Source organism: Maniola jurtina, chromosome 3 (assembly GCF_905333055.1).
Source record: "Maniola jurtina chromosome 3, ilManJurt1.1, whole genome shotgun sequence".
In the NCBI taxonomy this organism is placed as follows: Eukaryota; Metazoa; Arthropoda; class Insecta; order Lepidoptera; family Nymphalidae; genus Maniola; species Maniola jurtina.
In genome coordinates, this window is record NC_060031.1 from 10,026,605 (window position 1) to 10,045,776 (window position 19,172).

General features: G+C 35.5%; 1 protein-coding gene and 1 long non-coding RNA gene across 9 annotated transcripts in view; one reads left to right on the top strand and one right to left on the bottom strand.

Annotated features, from left to right (window-relative positions):
• Positions 1-19,172, top strand: part of LOC123880989 (partitioning defective 3 homolog) — a 69,271-nt gene that overhangs the window by 28,493 nt on the left and 21,606 nt on the right. For 3 of the 8 annotated variants that reach the window (XM_045929473.1, XM_045929478.1, XM_045929479.1), the window contains one exon: positions 3,875-4,140. The exons of 2 other annotated variants lie outside the window; for them this stretch is intronic. In XM_045929473.1, the coding sequence (XP_045785429.1) occupies positions 4,021-4,140 (120 nt within the window). In that variant the 5' untranslated portion in view covers positions 3,875-4,020. Of the gene's footprint in view, positions 1-1,548; positions 1,801-2,168; positions 3,379-3,874; positions 4,141-16,056; positions 16,442-19,172 lie in introns of those variants that run through there. 3 more of the 8 variants (XM_045929475.1, XM_045929476.1, XM_045929480.1) reach the window with 3 other exon arrangements.
• Positions 753-18,336, bottom strand: LOC123880992. The gene is made up of 3 exons (XR_006799389.1): positions 18,327-18,336; positions 7,966-7,971; positions 753-865 (listed from the first exon to the last, which is right to left on the bottom strand). It is a non-coding gene; the product is annotated as an uncharacterized LOC123880992 (long non-coding RNA).

The window sequence follows — 19,172 nt, forward strand, 5'->3', positions numbered from 1 at the left end:
AAATTTCGCCGTAAATTTCTATCAACCTTAGGATTAAATGCCTTCTTAGTCATAGGAATAATACCTCTTAATTTTCTATTAAATAAATTTTCCGCTGGAGATGCAATTGTATTTGAAATAGGGGTATTACGAAATTCTAATATATAGTTTTGGCCTTCATATTTTATAGGCAGTGAACACTTACCAATACAATTTATTACCTGACCTGTATAAGTAGTCAGTCTGGCTTTTGACTGGCAAAGATTATGTTTATCTAAACCTAATGGTAACAACATGTTATTTGATAATACATTAGCTTGGGCTCCTGTATCTACTTTCAAATGAAGAGGCACGTTGTTAACTCCAGCTATGATTGTCCAGTCCTTCACGTTTCTTTTTAGTGCATTGACAAAAACTGCTCCAAATAATATGGTTTTAATATTCTCCTCAACATTCTCACCCGCTGCATCATTATCTTCATCCTCTACTTCATGAACACAATGATTTCTACATTGACTTGAAAAATGGTTGTAACCATTACAGCGGACACAACGTTTACCATACGCTGGACATTTTTTCATTGGATGGTTATAGCCACATCTTTTACATAATTTCTTATCATAATTAAAATTCTCTTTATATTTCTTTTCAAGCTGGCCAGTAAAGCCAGATTTTGTCAATTTATTTTGTTTTTCATTAAATTTATTAATGTTGTAATCCGAACTATTGCTACTATGTGCATTATCCGGAGTATGTGCCAATGTTATCTTCTCTAAGTGCATTCTTGTCTCTTGGGATATACGACATATATTAATAGCTTTATCTAATGTTAAATCCTTTGTACGTAAAAGTCTATCTTTTACAGTTGTGTCTGTAATTCCACAAACTAATCTATCTTTAATTAAACTTTCTGTAAGAACTCCAAAATTGCATGTGCTGCTTAAGTCTCTTAACATAACCACAAAATCTTCGTAAGACTCGCCATCTTTTTGCATTCTTGTAAAGAATCTATACCTTTCATATGTTTCATTTTTTTCTGGATTAAAATGGTCTTCAAATTTTTGCATGACTTTATTTATATCATTGCCATGCTCCGCTTTTTCAAAAACAAACGTATTATATATTTTTATACATCTTTCGCCTATTACATTTAACAGCAAGGCTGTCTTTACCCTTGGGCTTTTACCTTCATTGTCCGATGCAATTAAATAAATCTCGAATTTTTGTCGAAACAAACGCCAATTTTCGGCCATTGGGCCCTGCCAGCTCAATTCTGTTGGTGGATTTATCGATCCATACTGTCTATTCTCTTTGACAGTTTTGCCCTTTTCCTCCATTATAAATTATAATTATATATTTCTCACCTGTTTATTTATGTTTTAAACGGTAACCGACTGCGCCATGTCGTGTTTATAATTTAATTATAAAATTATTTTATTAAATAAGACACCATCAGTTTTACATGTCTTTTATTATGTATCTTTTTTTACTGTCATTACATGACGAAGGAATATTAACATACAAAAGAGGTTTGTTATTAAAAAAGATCCTAATACAACAGAGATTACCTTCGAAAGAGTTAAATTACCTGTAGGGTTAAGTAATAATTCGATTGTTGCTGGTTAAGATTCTTTATTTCAGAACGCTTAAGGGTTTTGTAAAGAGGAACAAGTAAAACTTAAACAAAAAACAAGTGAACTTGCTTTTGCATCAGTTTTTGTTGAATATCCAGTGTGGCGTGACTGCACGCAAGTCCGACCACAGAGCACTAATACGAGCCGGACGCTTCTCGCCCGATGATAATAGATAATGCAATAATATGTAATTATAAACCTGTTAAACGATACCTATCTAAAATATGCGTTTTAGTTTTGTTTAATGATACTGCTTTCTAGCCTATTTTGTACGACGTTTACCTACTACGACATCATTTACTATGACATGTATGCTAGTTACTTTCTAAGCACTAACACTGTCTTACATATCGACAACTCGATATGGGAAAATAAATATCCAATTATTATTTTATTTATTTTCTAACTTCTAAGGGGTCTAACAACGTTTTCTTAATTCACAAGAGTGCTTGGTATGCATTTTATTTTAATGAACATAATATTCATCTGTCGTAATAGGTTCTGTTTATTTTCAATTTACCTATTCTTTGCATATTTTGCTAATTTTGTAGATTTTGGATCTACATACATCCAAAAATAAAAGTAATCAAGGTTTTAGAAGAAACTCATTAACTGTATCTATAGGTAAAACCACAACATTCTCGTCGAGTATATGAGGCATAAATTGCAAATACGGTTGAGATGGTATTCCTCAATCATTGTCCTCAATAGCGGGTAATAAGCACATTGTCACGGTTTGCCGTTGTTTTGTCATTGTCATTTAGAACTGATAATAGCAAGTGACTCTGATCTATATACCCAGATCTCATCGTAGAAAGCTGCTACAGTATTATTTCAGACACTTCTTACTCGCGGTTGTTTTGTTTTCTCCATTAAACAACTTACCTACTAGTAAATTGAGGCTATTACTTTAAATACGTCCATCTGGAAGATGTTCTCTCAAATTATCTTCATGATTGTCTCTAATTTGTTTTTGCTTACAAAATGTGTGTCAAAGTAATACAAGCACATCATCAAGTAAGTATATCTTCTAATTCGCTGAGGCATGAGTCTTATACCATATACCTACTCTAGATCATGCCAAAAGGCAAACTGCCGGTTGAATTAAGCCTTCATGCAATGTGAATTGGATGATATATGTAGTTACTTACTTGACGGTGAATGGTGGCCACTAGTTGCTTTTCAGTAGCTGCCTTAAAAGTCTTCTTCGTTATATTTCAGTATTCTTCACTAAGTATACTTATTTCTTTTGATAACTATTATATCTGTTTTAATGGTTGTGTTAAATAAAATACTATCACCATAATTTCCAAGATAGTTCGTTCCATCCCACAATACCCAATTCTTAAAAATTTTGCCTGCCACGTGAGAATAACCTAACAATTATAAGTTACAACAATGAATCCGCGCGAATTCTATTCGTATTTGGTAACCTGCAGCCGAACAACAGAAGGTCTTTACGTCATTTGATCCGAACAATAATAATAATTAATTGTGAGAAATAAGGTATAGCAAGGCTCTAAAATTGAATTACGTTTTGTAAAGCGCTTTCAGAACTGGTGTTAACCTCTATTAACCCCAAATGGAGTAATAAAGTAAGTTATACTGGCTTCTTCGTTTTCGATGAGACCTGTTTGATATTCCTGCATCCCAGTTCATTATCCTCAGACAACAATGGCAAGCCCAACTTAAGGCTATAATTTTAAAGACTGCATTTCAAAATATGCTTGACAGTAATTAATTACCAGTGTCAACGCTTCGTAAAGTATGCCTTGATTTGCTGTAGGTAATCGTAATGTGACTAAATGTATAAATTTTAATTTTTTATTGTCTATTAACTCTGCTTAAAATTCAAATTAATATGATTGAAGCGATTTTCCAAGAGGCCACAGTCTTTGTCGACAGTAATTACTAATTATTTATCATACTCTTTATTTGTTTTGCGTTTGTGTTGGCGTATCATGTACGTTGTTATAAGCTGATGTAAAAAATTTTAAACATTCCTTTGTAAAACATTAGCATCCGTTGAACTCTTATTTTCCAAGGAGTGTTTTCTAAAGTTCTATACGTTGCGGATTATGATCTATAGAAGTTAGAACCTCCAGAGGCTGCGTCACTTGATCCAAGCGAGTAGGAGGGGCGTGGATTGAAGATAACGAATAACGATGGAGCGATAACCGCTGAGGCCAAATAGAATGTGCCTGCTGTTCAGCCGCGTCACTCGATAATTTTTTTGCACTTTTTGCGCGTCTGTTTATTAGAACTTATCTGTTCGATGGAATGAATCAGTAATATGCCAGTGGATTCATATTCGCAACTGGACTAAAAATGTTAAATAGTTCTAAAATATATTCGTTTCGTGACAATGCCTTGTGTAATGTGGTTTAAAAAGTGAAACAACAAAACGATGAAGGATCCTCCTCGATGTGAGGATGTGGCGGACAAATTAGTGAGGTTATTCGGATGGAGACAGACTTATCCAGTGCAGAAACTTCAAAAGAATTTGTTGCCCAGAGTCAATGAAACGGTGAGTTTTTAGAAAACAATAACATTAAATTTTTAGAGAATCATCTTACCTTACGTCTTGTAGAAACAGACATCCACGTAGCCTGGATGCCTGGCAATCCAGGACCTTTCTATCCCGTAAATGCCATTCGCGGTGTCCCCTGAAAACTATTAAAAAAGCAGCAACGCATTGGCAGTTCGCCTGGTTCTACGGTTGCTCATAACTTGCTGTTAACAACAGCTGCTCCTGTTGGTTACTTTGAACTTAACGATCTCTATGTACTCACTAATTATTGTGAAAATACTGAAAACTCGAACTCGTGTACACACGTTAATCGCTGGAGCATAATAAAACATGTGGACACTGGACATGAGTGAAAATAATAATTAATTAAATACTTAAGTTTTTCGTTTCAAATTCATCAACTCAAATGGAGCTTACTAGTTTCAATTTGTTTGCAATGCAATGAAGAACATCCAGATAAGATCTCTTGCTGTATTGAGTTGTGAGTTGTGACTATTGTTGTGAGGCAAAATACGTTCGGGTCGAGCCGAATAGAAGCACTAACATAGAATCCAGAGTCGGTTTCGTAATGTCTTAGTTGCGTGCTTTGTAATACAAAAGCTTGCAATTCTCAAGACAACACTTCAAATTGTTTTGCAAAAGGCCTCTGAGATTTCAACGTTTTCGTCCATTAATTGGAGATTTTATTTTTACACAACTTTGTAAAGAATTTTCGTTGTCAACTAGGAAGGTAATTAGTGTCTAGCGAGATGGGTATGCCTATGATCCTGTATCTTTTCAGGCCAAATATGTATCTTTTATTTTTGAGGCTGTAGTGATTCGCTGGCACAGTGATTCAAGAAAGATCTTAGTCTACGATACTCTGCTATCTCTACTTCTCCTGAGCCACTTCACGTTAATCGAGTCTTCTTAGATTATTATTGCAGGCATCGTTAATCCAGCATGACGGCGTCCAACAGGCATTTTCACCTCTTGACTATGTCGTTCCGTTAATTATAATAAATAATCAACAGGGTATTTTTCACAGGGTAATTCAATAAGGAATACTTTACTTCAGTTCAAACTTATTTTTTTTTGTAATTAACTTATAAGTTACTAAAATCTAAATTGTAATACCATAATAATATAGTATGGTAATAATATAGTAATAGTAATAAATGTATATTTAAATCAATCCTCTCTCGATCTTTTTATCGAGATTTGACGATCTGAGACATGAGGAAAAAACATGAATTTGGAAACTATTTACTACAAAATTTCCTTACTTATATAAAACTGGCTTTTTCTGGAAAAAATTTTAAAATTGGAGGAACATTAGTGCCGGAGATCTCCCTACATACAACCTCACAAACTAACATAACTGCCTTTATATAATATTTATTATATTTAAAGATTGTTATGCGAAGCGACATTACCTATTACTTTCGCGGTTCCTATTGTGATAGTGTTGGAAAGTACCTACTTCATTGGCCCAAGGTACAATTATGTTGTCGATGCCATACAGCTTAGTAAGTGATACACGCAATACGGTCATTGAACTGGCTGCCACTGCTGTTGAGCTGAGGTGTATACTGTACAAAGGTCCTTGCATGACAGACAAAATTATCTCACCAAAGCTTTAGCTGTTAATTATTCAGACCTTAGTACTTAATCCTGTGCTACTATATAAATTTTATTTGTATCATTTTTAGGGCTCCGTACCACAAAAGGAACCCTTATAGGATTTCTTTGTTGTCTGTATGTCCGTCTGTCGTGTCTGCCAAGAAACCCTTCCCGTTGACCTAGAAACATTAAATTTGGCAGGTAGGTAGGTCTTATAGCACCATCGATGTATAGCACAAGTAAAGGAAGAATCCGAAACCCCTGAATTTCTGGTTATATCACAAAAATTAAATTAAAATGTGTTCAGGAAAAAATTAAATTTACTAAATGACATATCTATATAAGAAGGTGCAGTCCGTTATTAACTTGCATGTTCTACATAAAAGTGTTTGGTATACCTTGTACGGTGGTACGGAACCCTTCGTGTGCAAGTTCAACTCGCACTTAACCAGTTTTTACTTTTTATTACTAGTTGTAAACTTTTAACTCCAACAGTAAGAAATCTATCAAAATCTTGATTTAGTTTTAGACTGCACATAATATTTGGACAATGCCCCCGGCGAAGTTGTGCACGTTCATAAATAATTCGAAAGTTGTCAATTGCCAGTTCTACTAAGCTTACCTATTGCAGGTACCGTAGTAGGTAGCTATAATATTTTGGTTTTATCCATCGATGTAGTTTATCTCTTCAACTTTATGTCACTAAAATGATGAATTACGCTTCATTTATACCAAAATCTTTCTTAGCATGTCTAACTTATTAAATTTTTAGCTTTAATCTAGTAATAGGTAGGTACTTTACCACTTGTATGCGTGTATCTATAACCAGTTTATTTGAGGTATGTTCAAGTAAACCTTGAATGTAAAATGATTTCAGGTTCAATTAACTCCCTCGTAAACTCGAAGAATTGATAGCCTTTTTCTTTGGGGTAATCGATAAGTAATTGCCTAACGAACGATCTATTAGGGCCAACCTTGTGTTGAAGCTAATCTGTCACATTCCTGAGATAGCGTTATACGTTGACTAATGTTGGTTATAAACATAATTTTTTTATATTACCTATTAATATCTTATCTAACTACTCTCGCTCCCTCGCTTTGTCAGTCTTTGAGCGTAGCGAAAAATCGTATGTCTATGTCTACGACATTTATTGTCATTTGATATTGGTAGGTAGGTAATTATACATGGATCATTGAATCGAGAAAAGGGATTCATTCATTTTAATTAATTTTATAACATACTACCTAGTACCTACCATCCATTATGTGGTCAAGACCGCTTAATACGCTCGTATACATGAACATGTGATGTGAATAACTATTCACATCACATGTTCATGTATACGAGCGTATTTTATTTGCCAACCCCCCCATTGTTAGAGGACCAAACCACTTCCTGCGTATCACATCTATTAGCTCAGCTTTTGTACACATATTAGATTGGTATTCATTTTACGAAAAATACTTCCAAACAAAAAAAAACTTATGAAATGAACTAAACTTTATAGGTATAAATTGTAAAGACCACTATCACAAAACTTTCGCTTCGGAACTTCAGTCATGAAGTTGCGCCCGTTCATATTTGCAGAGCAAATTTATTTTTGTACTATTTGTCTATTAACAATGACTAGCAGTATTAGGTAATTTAATTTGTTACCGTAGCAAAGTAGTATTATCCTTGTGGTCCAAGATCCCAGTAGAGCCAAGGACCTGGCGATAATTACGACCCATGGGAAGTGTCTGGCAGTATTGATTATGTAATTTATTATTATTATTAACTTACTCAACCTTTAAGAAAAGTGAGTACCTATTATTTTAAATACCTACCTTTAGAAGCTGATACCTTGAAATTGACTCTTTGGCTGGCTAGCAAATATGATACAAACACTACTCTATCTAACACATTTTGTTGCTCAGAAAATAGGACACGTCTGGTTCTACCGGGATCTTGCTCTATTAGATATTTCATTCACTATTGACTATACCGTAAGTTACCTACAACCCAGGGTTCGAAATTAAAAACATTTGATGACCTTCCAGTCCCAGCCACATCTCAAACCCGTTTTATTCATGAAATAATATATTCTGCCGTGTGCGTGGTAATCGAGATGGCATGGCAGTAAGTAAGAAAAGGCAGTTTCGAGAAATCGGCTAAAGTTTTGTCCAAAATCTTTTGTGTTTGTGGAAAAAACAATATCTACTTACCTCAATTTTCATGACGCAAAACTCAGATAAGAAGAATGATTTTTTTGAAGCAATATATTAAAAATTCGAAAAATCCGACTTACGCCCGATGCCGCTTGATTACCACGTTCAGTTTTTAACCGACTTCCAAAAAAGGAGGTTCTCAATTCTTCGGAATCTTTTTTTTAAAATCCCGTGGGAATTCTTTGATTTTCTGTATTAAAAAGTATCCTACCTATAATATTTCCTACCCGGGATGCAAGCTATCTATGTATAAATTACGTCAAAACCAGTTAAACGGCTTGGTTTTTAAAAATCCCATGGAGAACTCTTTGATTTTCTGGGACCAAAATATCTCTATAGGTATCTGTCAAAGATGGGCCGTGAAAAACAAGCAGACAAACAGACACACACTTTTGCATTAATTATTTATTAATACGAGTACTGAGTAGGTATGGATTTTAACTGTGCTCGGCCGCCCCGGTAAATTAATATATTTTTTGCGGCAATAATAGAAGTCGTGATTTACCTAGGACTCAGGAACTACCTTCTTGTTAGGACTTCTTGTTATCTCTTTAGTAGGAGAATACCTGTTTTTTTTTTGTAATGGTGTGATAAGCTTCATGTTTCACGTTATCATGTTATATGTGGCAAATATTGACTCGACCAACCCGGGCTTTGGCTTGATAAGACAATGACTGGACCGTAAATTTTTTACTAGCGCAAATCCTAATAAAGATTTAGAAATTCAACGTAGCCTAAAAGTTTAGCCACCTTTATTTATTTTGAGTTTCGTGTTTTGTCTTATGTTATGTAAGTAATATTTTTGTTCATTTTATGTGAGGAACCACCAAAAATGCTTATTTTTGTCTATTTAAAATAATAGTTCATCTTCGATTGCTGATTGCTGTTCGTTATATCCATAAAAAATTGAAATCGGTAAAAAATCGCGGAGAAATCAATGAAGAAACATATCAAAATAATTATGGTGACATAAAGTGTACATTGAATGCACGTTAGAAACTTTAGAATAATACATAAGTGTATTATATTATCTACTAAAACCTTTCTAAAAATACCTGAGTTTCCCTAACATAGTTTAGTAGCCTCTTTTTTTTTGAACTCGGTTATAAATGAAAAAAATACGTGTTTCAAGATTTTAGGAAATTCAATCCCAAAGGGATGTTCAGAAATTCCATCCGAGCGACGCAATGGCGAGTCAACTAGTTCCGATATAAAAGTCCGTGGGCTTACGGTACTAAGATAATTATTTAAGTGATAATAATAATTTATTAGTATCATAATTGCATACAGCCTTGTACTACAAGTTGTTCGCATGATTGAATGCAACGAATGTACAACGTTTTACTACTACTCGGTACAAAAGCATAACTGTAACACCTTTATGTTGCGTGCACGGTGCAACCTGATGTGAGGGAAATTCCTCATCATTGAATCTTAGACTGCTTGTGCACTTGTCGGTCCAGATATAAAAACTTTTCGTATATTGCATATGCTCTCACGAGATTCATAGAATTATATAAAAGAAAGTTCAAGCTCAGAAAATAACACTAGACTACATAGGTACCTTCTACAAATACGTAAAAGACGTAGATTCTTGAAGATGAAAAGTAGGTATATAAAAGAAGACTTCACCGATCTGACATTTTTCCTTTCTTTACTATCCAAAGACCAAAATATCTTAAAATATCAGTATAAATATCAAAAACTTTTTGCATGAACATTTGCCAAAAATACTCCGTATAACTTTCTTATATTAATTTGTAACCTCTTACAAAAAAAGTGTCTTGTGAAGTCTTACAATGTAAGGTACTAACAATAAAGTTAGTTGGTGTATTGTGCCTAGTGCCTACACATCTTAAGTTAAACGATTAACTATAAGCTAAGACAGGTTGATCCAAGTCTATAGAAGGTCACTGAGATGGCCTCGGTCATCTTTATTAATTAACAGCTTTTGATTATTAATAGTTTATTGTAGGCGGTTGATTCTCCTTGTAGAAGGTTTAGAGCTTATTTTTCCAATAACATATTAGGTAAGTCTAAGTATGTAATTAATTAAGAAAGTACTTACCTGTATACCTAATAATATTCTTTGTATTATTTTGAAAAATAGTTACTCGTTTGTTGTTTTTTTTTTTTCGCAAATGATGTAGAAACTCTAAATCTAAAGAAAAATATTTGAATATCGCCTAACCCGATCCTATATCAAGATTCCAAGGTCTTCAGTCATCCCATATCAGCCAAATAGCATTCCAAGTTGTGCTCTAGTAAAGCGCCAAAGAAATTCCATGTCAATTTTCGCTGAAGGCATTCCGCCAGCTATATCGATCTAAAGGTAAGTTTAATAAAAGCATTATCTCCCAAGTGCCAAACCTCTTCTCCATTTCAGTGTTACTCTTTGTTAGATACAAAATAGGGGTTCCAGTTGCAAGTTGTTGATCATCTCTAAACTCTCTAGTTGCAACAGTTAAGCTAACGTTATTCCTTAGTAGCTCATACATCAAATGCTGTTTATTATGCTATTTCTTTGCAAACGATTCCAAATAGTTTCTTTCTCAAGTTTATTATTGTGGTTATTGTGCGATCTTTATTAACTAAGTTGCCTTCACTCTTCAGTTGTGTTTACGCCGCGGCACTGCTCGACTGTGCGACACGCTCTATTGCGAATGTCTTAGTTGCGTCCTTAATTATCAAGTTATTATAAGTAATTTAATTATATTCTTACGACGTACGAGAAAGTTGTGTGATTTTTTGTTGAAATCATATATTTCTATTTCTCAGTAAATAGTAGTGCAGGGATGCCAGTTTTGTTAGAAAAACCGTGTGTGCAACGATATGAAAAGTTAACGGATGCAATACTATACGATGAGGTTTCAAATTCTTTCAAATGACATTGGAAGAGAACATGTGCCCCAGGATCATTTAAGCGATGAACAATTGAACATAGATAAAATTCGAATACCTTGAATTGCATGAAGTGCAAACTTGCAAACTATGATGAGTGCTAAGCACACCTTAGTACGTTTGCGTAATAATTTTGCGTGTTTGGACCTTGAGACATGTTTAATTATTTCCAAATCGAATGTATAAATATACAATGATAGTTAGGCAGTGAAATGATCATCATGACAGTGATTGATTGCCGCATTTGGAAACGAATTAATTTTTGAATTTGTCATCTAATGTCCTAACTCTTAAGTCCTAATGCAACAATAATGATGACAATCGGTCGGATTATCCGTGTGACCGTACGAATATAAAGCTAATAAGCTAGTCAATGTAAAATCATTAGATGACCAAACAATTTGTCGTATTAAATCTAAAAATAATTTGGTTATTTATTTCTAATGATAGATGTTTATTTTCTTTTGAATATGAAAGATATTCCCTTGCCCTTCAATTCAAAATAATGCCTTTAGTTCGCGCCCTAAAATTCAAATCCAATTAGATATCCATCCATCCATCCATCAGCCTGTAAGCGTCCACTGCTGGACATAGGCCTTTCCAAGAGCGCGCCACCAAACACGGTCCTCCGCCTTCCTCATCCACCCGCTCCCCGCCACCTTCTTCAGGTCATCGGTCCAGCGGGCTGGAGGTCGTCCCACACTGCGCTTACCGGTACGCGGTCTCCACTCCAGAACACGTCTGCCCCAACGGCCGTCGGTTCTGCGACAGACATGGCCTGCCCATTGCCACTTCAGCTTGCTAATCCTCTGAGCTATGTCGGTCGCTTTTGTTCTCCTGCGAATTTCCTCGTTCCGGATTTTATCCCTGAGAGTAATACCCAACATAGCTCGCTCCATAGCGCGCTGAGCGACTTTTAGTTTGTGGATGAGGCCAACTGTCAGTGTCCACGTTTCTGCTCCATACGTCATCACAGGTAGGACACACTCATTGAAGACCTTAGTCTTAAGGCTTTGCGGTATCGACGATTCGAAGACCTGACGTAGCTTTGAAAATGCTGCCCAGCCCAGCTGGATTCTTCTGTCAGCCTCCTTGTCGAAGTTGTTTCTACCGAATTTTATAATCTGGCCGAGGTAGTTATATTCCTGAACAACTTCGATGCTGCCAATTAGATAAATGAATATCAAATTGGCATGCATTTATATTGAACCTTGGCGCAAATGTTAACACTTATCATTCGTCGTATGATCCCCGAACCATAATGGAGTGCATTTCCGTCGCCTCTGAAAAAGGCCTTCGACAAATTTGACGCGAAAATAATATAGAAGATAATAATCGTAACAAAACTGCGTATTGTTTTAGTCACTTACGTATAAGCTATTGTATTTGAACAAGGTTTGAATCAGGGATTGCAATCCAGCAGCATTTTCAATCCAGCTGGATTTTTGCTGGATTGAAGCAAATCCAGCTGGATCCAGCGCGGATCCAGCATTTTTCGATTTTTCAAAGAAATACAACATATTTTAATTTTTAACAGTAGAAGCTTTAATAACTAAATACCTTTATTTGTTTGTAGTTATAATATGAGATCCTTACCTATAAAAAAAGCGTTTTACAAGGAAAAAAGAAAAACTTTTTTTTTAATAAAATAAAGTGTTCTATTCATTATTTATATACTTTCGCCATTTTATATGTAGGTAACTCATTAATTCCATTGCTGGAAAAAATTGTGGGACCGAGAATCAATAAAATCTTTGAAGGTAATAGAATCTTTGGACTGAATTTTTTTCATGCAAGAAATTGTCTAAATTCCGAAAAAAGTGTTTGTTGCAGCAAGGCTTAGGGAGTATGGTGGGTGTTTCCAATCACAGCTCCTTATTTTAGCGACCGTCTGTCGTGAAATCCTGAAGCAGCAATCGTGTCTAGCGTTATCTTGAAGCAGCAGAAGCAGTTGACCAGTCTCAGTTGTTTAACGGCTAGCTTTTCATAGTGATTTGCAATTATTATTGACAATAGAGATCTGTCGAAATCGTCTGGCCAGATCTTAGGAAGCTATAGTGTAGGTATGATACCAGCACTGGTGCACCAAAACTCACCTTTATTTCTCACTGTCAACTAGGATCTCCGGCCGTCCACGGAGTTTGTTTTGTTGGTCAAAATAATTTCCAGAACGAAAACGTTGGACCCAAAAACGTACCATGCTTTCTTTTACAGGAGCTTTTCTTATACACAACAATAATCTGAAATAGCTATTCATTTAGGTACCCATTTCACTAACATTGTAGGGCCCTTAGTTTCTCAGTCTCACTAATTTTCGTAATAAGTAAGTAAGCCTACTTATCCCAATTACCTCTTATAAAATCTTAATAGAAGTTGAAGTTATTATATAATTTTAGAAGATTTAAGAAGCCAATCAATTATGTTACAATTTTATTTTCTTTTCTGAAAGGCATTCAATGTTTTTTGCGCGAAAAGATAGTCAGTTAATAGTTTTTAGCTGATTGCGGATCCGCACCGCTGGATCCAGCGTCAGATGCTGGATCCAGCAAGTGCCAAAAACGTGCTGGATCCAGCTGGATTGCTGGATTGCGGATCCAGCATTGCAATCCCTAGTTTGAATCACTTTCAATAGGATACTTACCCACTTACATGGATAACATGCCTTACATGGCTAAAATTAGTAAGAGTCAGATAACTCTGCAATAAACATAGCTGTTTTAGAAGTATTTTGACAAAGACTTCTTCTTTGTATGCTTTGGGGCGCCTACACAGCAGAGAAAATACGAGGGAGTTTAATCTGTCCTGTCCTTTTTGAGACTGACCTGAATTTTTTCTGACTCTCGGTACAATTTACAATCTTTGGTCTTACTAGGTACTAAAGAGGACAAATTGCCTCCTTTCCTCTATTTCAGGTTTATTTGAGTTGTAGTCTCTCTTTTTGCAAATGACTCTGAGACACATGATAAAGTCTATAGTAATTACCGTACACACACGTTCTCGGAATTCGTGCCGTACGCACACGCGTTGTGATGTGAGGAATCTCTCTCGCGTGATGTTACCGCTGACGTTTACCATTTCTTCACGTGCAATTTGTCTTCCGTGAATAATCTGCACCGCTTCGTTCGTACGAAACATAATAATATTTTGATTTGCTTGCTTTTATACCGCCGATAGTGATAACATACTTTAATTCTGTAACCAACTCATAAAGAGATCTAATTCAGCGCTGGATTGGTAGATTGCTACCGGGATTTTTGATTCCAATAGGTATAGAGTCCATAGAATGTTGGAATGCAAAGATTGCAAACCAATCCAGAAACGCATAGCGTAGAGTGTAGACGACGATGTCGTCTATTTCAAATCAGAAAGCACTTCCTGGTTAGAATATATATAAACTGACGGGGAATGTAAGTTATATTTGGACAGTAAACACTATTTGGATAATTTGACATTGATCCCTGACAGTTAACAACCCAAGTAAACTGGTAGCATTAAATAAGGGATAGTAACTGTAACTCATGCATAAGCAAAGGAAGTTCCATCAAATTACGATCACTTGATTACAGAAACGACGCGACTTGGAAGATACTTCCTACTTGGAAAATAATTATTATCTAGTCTCACGCCTTACCTAACCGATCCGATCTTATCCAATGTGATCTTCATTACCCAATAGGCAATAGATAATGATAACTAATTTATAACTGAAATTTTATTGGACAATATTTATGATATCGAAGGGGAGTATTTGAAGCCTCAAAAATTGATGGATCATAAATAATTTAGATGCATAGGCTCGCATCCGGAAAATAATTTACTCTTTCCTTCTCCCGAGAGAGCAAATTAAAGCAAAACAAAGCGAATCTACGCAGCCGAAATTGGGGGCAAACACAAAAGAGTCTTTAATTTTGGAAGGTGTTAAACTGTTAAGCTATAAAATTGTTAAACTGTAAACCTATAAACATGTAAACCGTCAAAGTAGGAGAAGTTCTTTATTAACTAGCTACCGAGAAAAATGTTTGATGGCAGGGAAAAATGAAGTAACTTTGAAAGTATGTAATGTTTCGTGAGTTAGACAGTATGTGTGTATGACATAATTACATAGACGTCAATGTAATTAGATAGAAAAGAGTTTTCCTCCCGATAAGCGGATTCGCAATGAATCACGCGATCCGTAATGGGATGTAGCATCTGGTGCACTCCGAGGCCGTATTTGGTTGGCGGCGCGCGAAGGTCAAGGCTTCATCCGCACCAATGACCTGGTACAAATAACCGACTCTTTCCGAACCTACTTACTTGCCGTACACTTGTTACCGCTAAAGATAATGTAAAGATAGCGTAAATACGGAAAAACAACACTAAGATTTAACTAGGTGCTCTAGGCATATTATAATTTAAAGTGTAAATTCATCATATAAATCGTAGTATTTATCCGTTACATCACGATATGTCATTAAACCACGAAAGAAGCCTTAAATCATTACACTATAGGCACTCCGTTAGTCAAGATTTTGGATAGAGAAAGCTTAGGAGATTTTACTCTCTTGCAATGCTCATCTGCAAATTAAAACCTACTCACCGCAGCATTTGAAATTTTAAATAAAAAATAGTTTTCATTTTTAAATACATTTCTATAACCCAACCAGTTTTACAAAACCTGGGGATGAATCTATAATATTATGTATAATTGAGCCTTGGTCTGCAAGGTAATTTAATTCCACTTCTGTAAATTTATTGTCAAAGTACTTACGGTACTTACCTAGTTGACATTCTGAGTAAAAAAATTATCACTTATTACATTTCCGAAGTGGCTTGTGAAACCTTCAACTATTTTCAAGTGAAACCTTAGATTAACTAAGTACGTATAAAATTATACCGCTTGAGTTAGTGTCGCCTTATAATAATTAATATTTATTATGGACTAAAATAATAATTATGAAGTTACACAAGAACTGTGGGTTTTAGATTAGATTTTGTTTTCTTCAATTTCTTGCAGCCGGAGGGTAAAAATATAATCAGTGCGGTTTTCGCATAGCTTTTGGTATCGATGAATAGTCGCGAGAAGGCTTTGTCGCACTGATTGTGGTTAGACTGCACCACAGACTATTTTGGTTTACTCCTCTGTAGACTGCACGCTGAGGTATAGGTAATTATTATGGCTAGTTATACGGGTTGTTATCACTATTTTTAACATCTTTCGAGGCACGCGATAAAATTTTGCGTGAAAACGAAACCGAGGATAAAAACGAACGTTTTACTGATGTGCTACGCTATAGACAAATACAATTCTAGAAGTTATAATATTACTTAAGTATAATGTTGTTTTACAAGTGTTACGAAACAATAATTTAGTGCGAAATCCGAAGATGAAATGTGCCAAACAAAACAGAACAAATTCGTTTCACCGCTTTTTAAATAAAAGTTAGTGAAATCGAAACTGTTAAGCCGGTGTTATGTAGTGAAATGTGAAAATGTGTGAGTGATTATTATGATGGATGAGTGTGCGGAGGCGCCGATACCACCTCCCCGGTTGAAGAAACGGGCTCGCTTGGCCAACAAGGACCGGGAAAGGAGAACAGTTAGTTGGGTACGAACTAGTTCTTATATACCTAATTACTTATGTACTATTGGAAGGGAGCAACAGTAAACCATTAAAAAAAGTAAATATTTATTAAAACATGTTTTTCGATTTTGTTTTGAACAGGTTTTTTAAACTATTTTTTTTTCTGTTATGAATGTCAGGTAAAAGAGCTGTTTTTGAACCTAAGCAGTGGGAGATTTTTCGATTACGACGTGAAGAGCGTTGAGCTGCCACGATATTGGTAGTTAAAATTTCGACTCCTGCGCCGCTGTTAAAACAACAGTGCCTATGCGCTAATTCTCATCCAGGAGTCTTTTTACCTAACAATATCTGTACTTATTTGTTTTCATAATGAAAAGAAGGTACAAAATGCCAACAGGCATAGTTTCCATCGCTGTGTTCATCAACGCTTTACTATAACTTTGTTGTACTTAACTAATCCGCCGATATAATCTTGGTTTCTTGTGGATTAAATATGTTTTGTACCTAGTAGGTAGTCCTAGAAATTCTTCAAAGTGGATCGCACTTATTCAAAACACCTGTATTTACAAATGGAATGTTTTCAGTCTGTTCTGTTATAGAAATTCTTTATAGTTACCTCAAACATTACATTCAACAAATGGCGCTCTAAGCGCAGGCCAACCAGGGAGCGAAGCAAAACGAAACTAAGTTCTTTTCGCTTCGCTCCTGTCGCTACCGCTTCTTTCCATAGTTCGGTTCACATCGTGAACTGCAGAGCTAAACTAAGCCAGCGATTTTCCCTTAGAAAGCGAGCGAAACGAACTTAGTTTCGTTTCGCTTCGCTCCCGGTGTGGCCTGCGCTCTAGTCTAGATAGCAGTTTAAATTATTAAGGCTTGGTCAATTTCACAATCATGCTGGTATCCCCTCGATACACAGGTTTCTTTATGAAGAGCCTCATATAAATTATAATATTCATGAAGTGTTTACGTTATAAAAGAAAACTAGCCATGCGCCTAGAATTCATAATCCCGTTCACAGGTAATTATTTCCACGTTTTCACCATCCGCCTCAATCTCTGATAGCATTGATCTAAGATTTATGCTGATAGACTTTATGAAGTACCTACGTTATAGATATTAGGTACGACTGCTCTATAATAAATCTTATTAACTCAGCATGCCTTTGAAACTTGGATGTATATGAAATAATATGGCATATTACCTATATTATAATATCGACCTCACTTCTACTTCTAGTCTTATAACCTACCTATAGGATACCTTTTGTATTGCAAGATGATAGATGCTATGTAATGATAACTTGAAATTAAAAAAACCCCCGACACAAAAACCTCTATAAGAAAACTAGAAAAGAGCTGATAACTTTCAAATGGCTGAACCGATTTTCTTCGATTGTAGCTAAGAACACTCAATCAATCAAGTCAATAGATCAAGCCACCTTTCAAAACAAAACAAAAAAAAAACTAAATTAAAATCGGTTCATTAGTTTAGGAGCTACGATGCCACAGACACACACGTCAAACTTATAACACCCCTCTTTTTGGGTCGGAGGTTAAAAAATGCACATTAAATCTTTTTATAAATAAGGTATCTTCCTATCAGACAATACACGCAAACAATCAATACTGCCTCCGTCCCGTAGAGGGTAAAAATCGTAGACGTTGTGTATTTTAATTACATTAGTGGCATAGAAAATCTACTTCTAATACAACAGGTAGGTACCTACTAAGTAACTCGGAAATAGGTAGCAAAATATTCAATGATTTTATTACAGGTAGGTATTTACTTACACAGTTCTCATTTTTTGCGCTTTGACGATAATCAGTTCAAGCTTCGAGGGTCGCCATTGTCGAGAGCAAGGCTACCAGTCTCACAAAGGCTCGCGAACAAACAGACAATCGGACAAAACACCACTATATCTACAATCGTACATACAAAACCGTGTTCACGCAGCATTCATTTCAATGAATAGATTGAAAGGCGCAAATATCGCGTGGGAACGTTCGTGCCAGATACTGAACTCTTCAAGTGCCTTGATAAATTCCTTCAAATACTGGTGTGCTTTTCAATAGAAAAAAACCATCGGCAAGGTTCGTAATTCGCTTTAGTAAGATTTATTATCGACAACAACAAAAATATTCGCTTGATTATTTAAATTTTTTTGCTGTTAAACTAACAAAAATATACCTACTTAAGAATGACCTAAAAAATAAGCCAAACAATTGAAGAAATCTTGAATTTGCACATTATTTAGCAGGTAGGTACTTAGCTACATTTCAAAAGTCGGTTTCAAATGGCGGCACTCATCTTAGTTGAAACGCCTAGTCGTTAATTTAGACCCATTATGCACAGTCGACTAGTCTAGAATCTAGTGTAAACGCACGCAGTCGCCGCAACTTCGTGCGCATGCAGAACACCATGGCGACTTCCCTAGCACATCGATGCTTCCCTATAAATATAAGCATCGATAGCTCAACGGTTGATTAGCGGACTGAATTCCGAAAGGTCGGCTTTAAAAAAAATAAGGGTTCCGTTTTTCCTTTTGAGGTACGGAACCCTAAAAAAAATTTCAGATTCTAACGGTCGCCGTCAACCGTGCATAGTGAGTCTTTTAAGCAAAACAAAACTTTGTTAAACCAATTATTAAGTAAACAATGCTATTTGCCATTTTCACATAATTTGTCTCCTTGCAGTTCTAGGTAAAGCTTGTTGAATTTCTTTGTTTAGAATTAGAACTATTATAATTAATTAGGTA